Consider the following 6,650-nt stretch of genomic DNA (forward strand, 5'->3'; position numbering starts at 1 on the left):
TTCCTCCAAAGGTGCCGCCCGTGAAATCCACTCGCCTTCGTAATCGTCGCTAAAGTTGGGAGCCCGATCTCAATTAGCTGGCAATTTTATTCACATGCTGCCCTGGGCCACTTGTTTTATCTAAAATAAAGGAATGAAACATTTAAACATTCACAAATGAGAAGGTTGATAATATGCTTGGTCAAATCATTGAACTATTGAGGAGTTCTGTCGTATCATCCTTTCTTTTGGCTTGCCGTGCTAAACCATTCGTTGTTTCCGGATGTTTTTTTTTCGCTGGAATACTCATGAACGAACCTGAGGAAAGCCTTCAGGAGCAGTGTTGGACCCGTGCTCGTTGCCCGTTACCACCACCCTGCTGCTGTGTTCCTTTTCCTCGGATAACTCGGAGCGGCGTGCTCTTGCACCGCGAAAACATAGATCTTAATATCAATTTGGGCCTATGAAATGGCCAATCTACCGAAACAGACCGAGTCTCATGCGCTGCTCAACTACGCGTCTTCTTAATCGTCCCTCTTCAAAAACGGGGCCCAAAAATCAAAAGATTCCGCCTCAACTGTGGTGCTAATCTAATAGTTATTTTTGTAGATCTAGGAGCTAATCTATCGCACGAAACATCAATAATTTCCGCAAAATTACTTACCCGATGTTGTTCCAGAATTGTTTCTTTTCCTTGTTTTCCAAAAACCTGTCCATATCCGGGTCTGTTTTTACCACCTACCCGGCAACAAACAGCCCGTGTCTTATGCTCGTTTCCACGCACGCATCCAGAGGTTTAAAGACGGTCGAATAGAAGCCGTAAAGATTGTCGGACATGTCAAGAATTGAGGGAAATACACCACAAATTGTTTATGTTTTCAAAAGACATCTAGCACGTTTGTTAACCGTTCGTTCTTATTCGTAAAAAATGTATTTTTTCTTTTTGGAGTGTAATATAAAATCTATTCGGTCGCCTGCAGTAGCATGTCCAGTGAATGCAAGGTGATGTTTCTCAACGAACGAACGAAGGCAAAAGGGTACAAATGCAATTTTGGAAGTTTTACTTCGAAAGAGATAATTTGCAATTAATTTTCAAAAACCAAACAGTCTGAATCAACATCGTTCTTTCATATGATCGTTAAACGCTCTGGATGGCTTTAATATTGCGAATATAAGTATTTATTTCAACCGCAACTGGTGCCGTAAGGTTGTTAAAGTCATTCTGTAATTACATAACATATTTCAAACTTTGTTTGATAGAAGATAAGCGCAGCGAAGATAATATGTAATCACATATTATGTTGAAGAGTGGTTTGCATCCGAAGTGACCGCTGATGCTTCCGAAGCAATTGATTTGTCGTCGGCAGCCGGTGCATCGCTGCATGATAGGGACGGGAAGCGGCGATAGAGAGCTGCACGATATTTAGGATGGCTGATACCATACACGATAGGATTATAGACCGCGTTAGCTTTGGCAAAAACCGAACCCCAGATCGTTGCTAGAGGCGTAATGCTGGCTGTTTTGAACACGCCCGTGTAGTTGATGATAGTGTACGGTGTCCAGGCCATAAACCACAGCGATATGGTTACGAGCGCAATTTTGGCTAGCTTCATCTCGGCACTTTTACCATCGTCCGAAGAACGTAGCGATGATACGTTCATCCGTTTCGCCTGTTCACGCATATTCTTTTCGTGCGCGGAGACAGCCTGTAGTAAAAACAATGCAAAAGGATGTCAATAGTTTCAACCACAAACTGTCTGAATTGTGCGATGCGATGACCTACCTTAATGATATAAACATAGGCGTAGATAATGGTAAATAGCGGTATGTAGTAGACGAAAACTGAGTACACCAAAATGTATGACTTGTGGAACCAGTCATCGGTTAGGTAGTCTGTGCCACAGGCGGTCATATTGCCCTCGGGAACGTATCGATTCCATCCGAGCATTGGCAAGATACCCCAGACCACACCAATCAACCAACAGATGAAAATACGCAGTATGGCGCCGGAGTTAGTGAGTGGTTTACCCGCCAAACCTTTCACGATCACGTTGTAACGGTCCAAAGCGATCATGGTCATGGTCCAGATCGAGCAGCATCCAAACAACGATCCCGCGAACGCGTACAGGTCACACATCAGCACTCCCAACGACCATGTCTCAAACCAACAGTTGTACACCATAGTAAACGCATTCGTTGCCATCATCAGGAAATCCGACAGGGCCAGATTGACGACGAACAAGTTTGAGGGCGTGCGCAAGGATTTGGCGGTAGAAAATATGTAGATCACCATTCCGTTGCCGATTATTGAGATCACTCCAAGAACAAAGATCGCGAAGCCGATGATAGAATGCCACAGCGGGTTCATCGGTGGGAATTGATACCAATGCGGGTCCACGAGATGCAGAATTTCCGGTGGGACCTTGTCCACCACGGTGAGGTTTGAAATTGGCTGACCCCAGAGGCCAGCCTGATGCATCGGTCCGTAGTATGGCATCGTGAAGATATTCACTGTTTACCAGTTGCGTGAAGATACACAACAATGTACAAGGATGCGCTAACGTTTGGCTCGCCCCTTTTTTTAACGTAGAGCACCCAAATGTCTCACAACACTATACACTATTTTGCTAATGCTCACACCGTACTGTTTCCTCTGAAGTCCCGAATTCGACTTAACAAGACCGATGAGCAACTACAGATATTTATTGCATGGAATATAACTAATCGAATTATCTCTGTTTGGGTTCACAGAACGAAACCAAAGAAGAGAACGGTTAACGGTGCACATTTTCCGGCATTTAGCCCAAGGCATACAAAACCGAACATTTTGCTATGGGGTTTCCGGAAGAATGGCGGCTCTTATGTGCCGTCTTGCAGTTTCATGTTTCGTTTCGATATTTAAATGATGGGTCGAGTTACACTGTCCAATGTGTTGAAGTTGTTACGGAATAGCGCTAATGAGCTTCTCAACAGCGGTTAATATAATTTGCCACTAATCAGTAGCACTTCTTTAACTTGATGCGGATCAAGACTTGCCCGTTGTTGTTTCCGTCGAAAGTGTCAAGAAGTAGACGACTATATCTTAAGCTGACATTTATGCTAGTTTTTTCAAACAGGGAGGTACCATTTAATGATGGATTGTGTTGGATAATCACGAGAATCAAGAATCTGTTTTGCTTTTACAATAGAGATCATAAGCAAACAAACAGCTCCAGCTGTTTGATTTTAATCGTAAAATGTCTCTCCTATTCTTTTCGTATTGTTTTGTATATGTAAACGTAGTACAACAAAATAGAATCGTATTTCTTGCACCAGGAAGCGCAGGGAATCAAGGAACGAAATTGATGGTCAGAGAATAACGGTATGGAGAAAATATCTAATGTTACGGTAGGCTCATCGATGAGTTAATCAGTAAACGAATACTACTAAGCACTCTGGCACTCAATGGAAATGGTAATGGTTTTGGTCGTTGGTCCGCATTATCATTGCTTCGTTTCATGCACCATGTACAATCCTGGCCACAACTAAGATTCTACCGTCAATAAGCTAATCCCATTGACTCTGCGTATGCATATTACACCAAAAGCATGAGGTGCCACCGTATACATTCACCGGAAACTACGACGCCGTCTTTGTCCGCAACACTGGAAGTATAAGACGGTTCGTCGCGAATGTTTATCCCATAAAAACATTTTCCTTCCATTTGTCACCATGATTAGTCAGTGATTTGTTATGCTCCAACAGTTAGAGGCAAAACGTGCTTACTCGTATGCTTAAGATTACAGTAATTCAACCAAATGTGAGTGTAGGCAAATAGACAGCCCGCTTGTTATTTGCTAATCAGTGCGTTCACATAGTCCCTGCAGGTATAAGCGAACCAACTGAGTAGTTTTTATTTTCGAATTTGGTGTTGTATGTGAAAAGCAGTGCAGAGTAGTGAATGAATTCTCGTCACTCTACAGGAGCAGAATAGTAATGGCATGGAATAGAAATCGCGATATTAGCGACAGAATCGTTACGATCGTTTTGCGACGACTGTAGGCAGATGGCCCCGTTTGTGCACCAACGCGACTCGTTGCAGCGATCGTAAATGAACGAAGGACGGCGAGAAGGACAGAGGTATCATATTTGACTGAATCGTTTGATCGTTGGGAGGCACAGTGGAATTCGCAATGCGTGCCGGCTGGACGAGCCTCGCAGTAAGTCGCCTGGCAGTCTGGTCGCTCGGTTAAACAACACGGATGGGCACAGTGAATGAAATCAGTTGTCATCGTGGACCGTGACCTTGCAGGCAGTGGGGATCGTTAGATGAGCGTTGTTCCAGGTGACCTAATTTTTGAAAAGCTTTTCGCAATGTTTCGCACTGGATTTGTTTTCATAATTAACACCCGACAGATGAATGAAGTTATTCCACGCAACTCCTCGCGTATCTTTTCAATATTTCGAAAAATACTTACCACGTCGAAGGGATGCAATTTGCATACGCCTTGAATGTTAAACTCCATTGTGTTTAAAATCCTTGATGTACGCCGGATGTAAGCTTTGCGCCCATGTAAAGATCCATTCAAAATGTGTCTATTATTACAGAGCGTATGCCTTCAATGATTAAACCACTGTCAAACAATATTTTATGCCAAAAGTAAGAACAAAAATTTAAGCAAACGCAGCGACGCTTTATATATTCCTGCCAGTTTCCCTTCTTTCTGACTGTTCCATCTCTTCCATGGTTTCCTTTTTTATCATCGTACCTTTAAACAGTAGATGCAAAACGTGGCAGGAACAAAAGACCAAGGTTGCTTTTGTTTTATTCTTTCATCCCTCTCTCAGACAGCCGTAAATTGTCTAATTAACGACCTTTTCGTCCTACGGAAAACATTCGGGTCAAGAACTCTTCCTGCAGGCTCATCGAGATGCAACCATTTCTACCGTTTTCCACCAGTCTTACCAGGTAAAACGAGGAGGGAAGCATCTGCGAGGGTGCATTTCGGTGTACGCTTCGTTGGCTCTACAACATTGGCCAATTTCTCGCATGACGATCGTGCCTTCTTTTCGCCATCGTTCGGCAACGAGGTTCGTCGCTGATCGTTCCGACTGCCCAAGTCATTTGTTTCTCTCTACCTTTACATTCCTCTCTCTTTCCACAGCTCTTGCTGTCTCGTTCCGGCTGGGTGCATTTTTTTAAATTCTCTATTCCTCGCTCTCTTTTACACCTTGCTTTTTTCTTCTCTCCCTCTCTCTATGCTCTTTTGCTTTTGTCTCTTTTCGCCCCAGTCTTCTCGTCCGCTCTCCACTACCGCAGCTGCGGCTCAACAGCAGCCGATCGATCGTTTCTTGTCTGATCTTAGCCCTTCGCAGCTTGGGCTGTAAAATCATTATGCGGCCGAGCGCAGTGTTCGGAAAACCATCGGAGGATTAACATTTTGCGACGCCACCGTAGCTTTCGAATGGCTGCACGGAGCGAAACGCGCTACGAGACCAACGCTCTACGAAAAAGGAGTTTGGAGCGGTAGTAATGTTTTTGTTTTGAACTTAACCCACGGTGCAAGGCTTGTGAAAGGCAAGAAGGGAACAAGATCGCCGCCATCGTGCAACGACGGTAGTGCACAAGTGTGAGTGTCTGTTTATGTTGCGTTTGTGTGCTATGCGATAAGGCCTTGTGTTGCATTTTAACATTACGTCTCAGTAAAAAGGTTTGACTGTACCCGATAACACAGGTGATCAATTGGTGCGTACAGTATACATGCTTACAAAGGCTTTCCTCGGACTCATCACCAGTTACAACAACATGGTGAGTCGCAATCTTATCAGCCAGCGTGCCACGATCCTCGATCGTTGTGGCGGAGTGGAAGTTTTATGTTTTCAAAGGAAACTGCTGCCCGGGTTATTTCCTTACCAGTGGTGAGAGTGAGCATCGCGATCGCAAGCCCTGGTAGATGATGGTGTGCGTGTGGAGTCCATGTAGCTACGATCGTGCCTTCGCAAAGGCATAGAAAGTGGAAACACAAACCATCATTTACCATATCATCTGGGAGTGGGAGGCTTGTCAGCAAGGGTTTTTTTTCAGATTAGAATAATAAATATGTTGCCAAAGTTCCATCATTCCACCACTCGATCCACCCGGGACGGGTTACAAAAAAGGACGGGCAGTGTTGCTTCACTGCCGATCTGTCACTGGGCAGTCGTTAGGGGGGGCTGCTGGCGCGGCATCCGTTGTCCTCGTTCGTACGCAGTGCATGCTTGTATCGTGCGATGAATGTGAGTGGGGAAGCCGATTCCAGTGGGGAAAGGTTTGTGAGTGAGCGAAATCGACGGAGCTCGAGAATTTCATCGCGTGATTGGCCTTCCACCATCGGCCACGATGACGACGAGCCGACATGGGGAGAACTGCGTGAGTGCGTGCATCCGTTCGACGCTGGTGGATGGGCGGGAAAGGGGGGGGGGTACACGATACAGCGAACGAGCGAGATACGACGATGGAGTTGATCCGGCGTACCATTGGCCATCGCGCGATGCAATTTGTTTCAAAAGTGTACCAAATTCTCCAAACTTTATGTTCGTTTTCTCATTTATAACGAGTATAGAAGGATTTAGCAGGACTTATTGTGTTTGATAGATATCTTCATTTGATCATTATCACTAAAAGTCATCTATATTCGAAGATATAAAGTGT

General features: G+C 44.6%; 2 protein-coding genes across 3 annotated transcripts in view; both read right to left on the bottom strand.

Moving 5' to 3' along the window:
* LOC126573056 (protein UBASH3A homolog) overlaps window positions 1-724 on the bottom strand; it is a 4,430-nt gene extending 3,706 nt beyond the window's left edge. For both annotated transcript variants that reach the window (XM_050232847.1, XM_050232846.1), the window contains exons 1-2: window positions 644-724; window positions 1-120 (exon numbers count right to left, since the gene is read on the bottom strand). The exon at window positions 1-120 is cut by the window's left edge and continues 453 nt beyond it. The gene's annotated coding sequence lies outside the window, so the exon portion shown is untranslated. The remainder of the gene's footprint in view (window positions 121-643) is intronic.
* A 551-nt stretch (window positions 725-1,275) lies between these two features.
* Window positions 1,276-2,477, bottom strand: LOC126573059 (rhodopsin-like). The gene is made up of 2 exons (XM_050232863.1): window positions 1,764-2,477; window positions 1,276-1,686 (listed from the first exon to the last, which is right to left on the bottom strand). Exons 1-2 carry the CDS (start codon window positions 2,475-2,477, stop codon window positions 1,276-1,278), a joined length of 1,125 nt encoding a protein of 374 aa, XP_050088820.1.
* Window positions 2,478-6,650: the final 4,173 nt, after the last annotated feature.

This window comes from Anopheles aquasalis, chromosome 2, assembly GCF_943734665.1.
Source record: "Anopheles aquasalis chromosome 2, idAnoAquaMG_Q_19, whole genome shotgun sequence".
NCBI lineage: Eukaryota > Metazoa > Arthropoda > Insecta > Diptera > Culicidae > Anopheles > Anopheles aquasalis.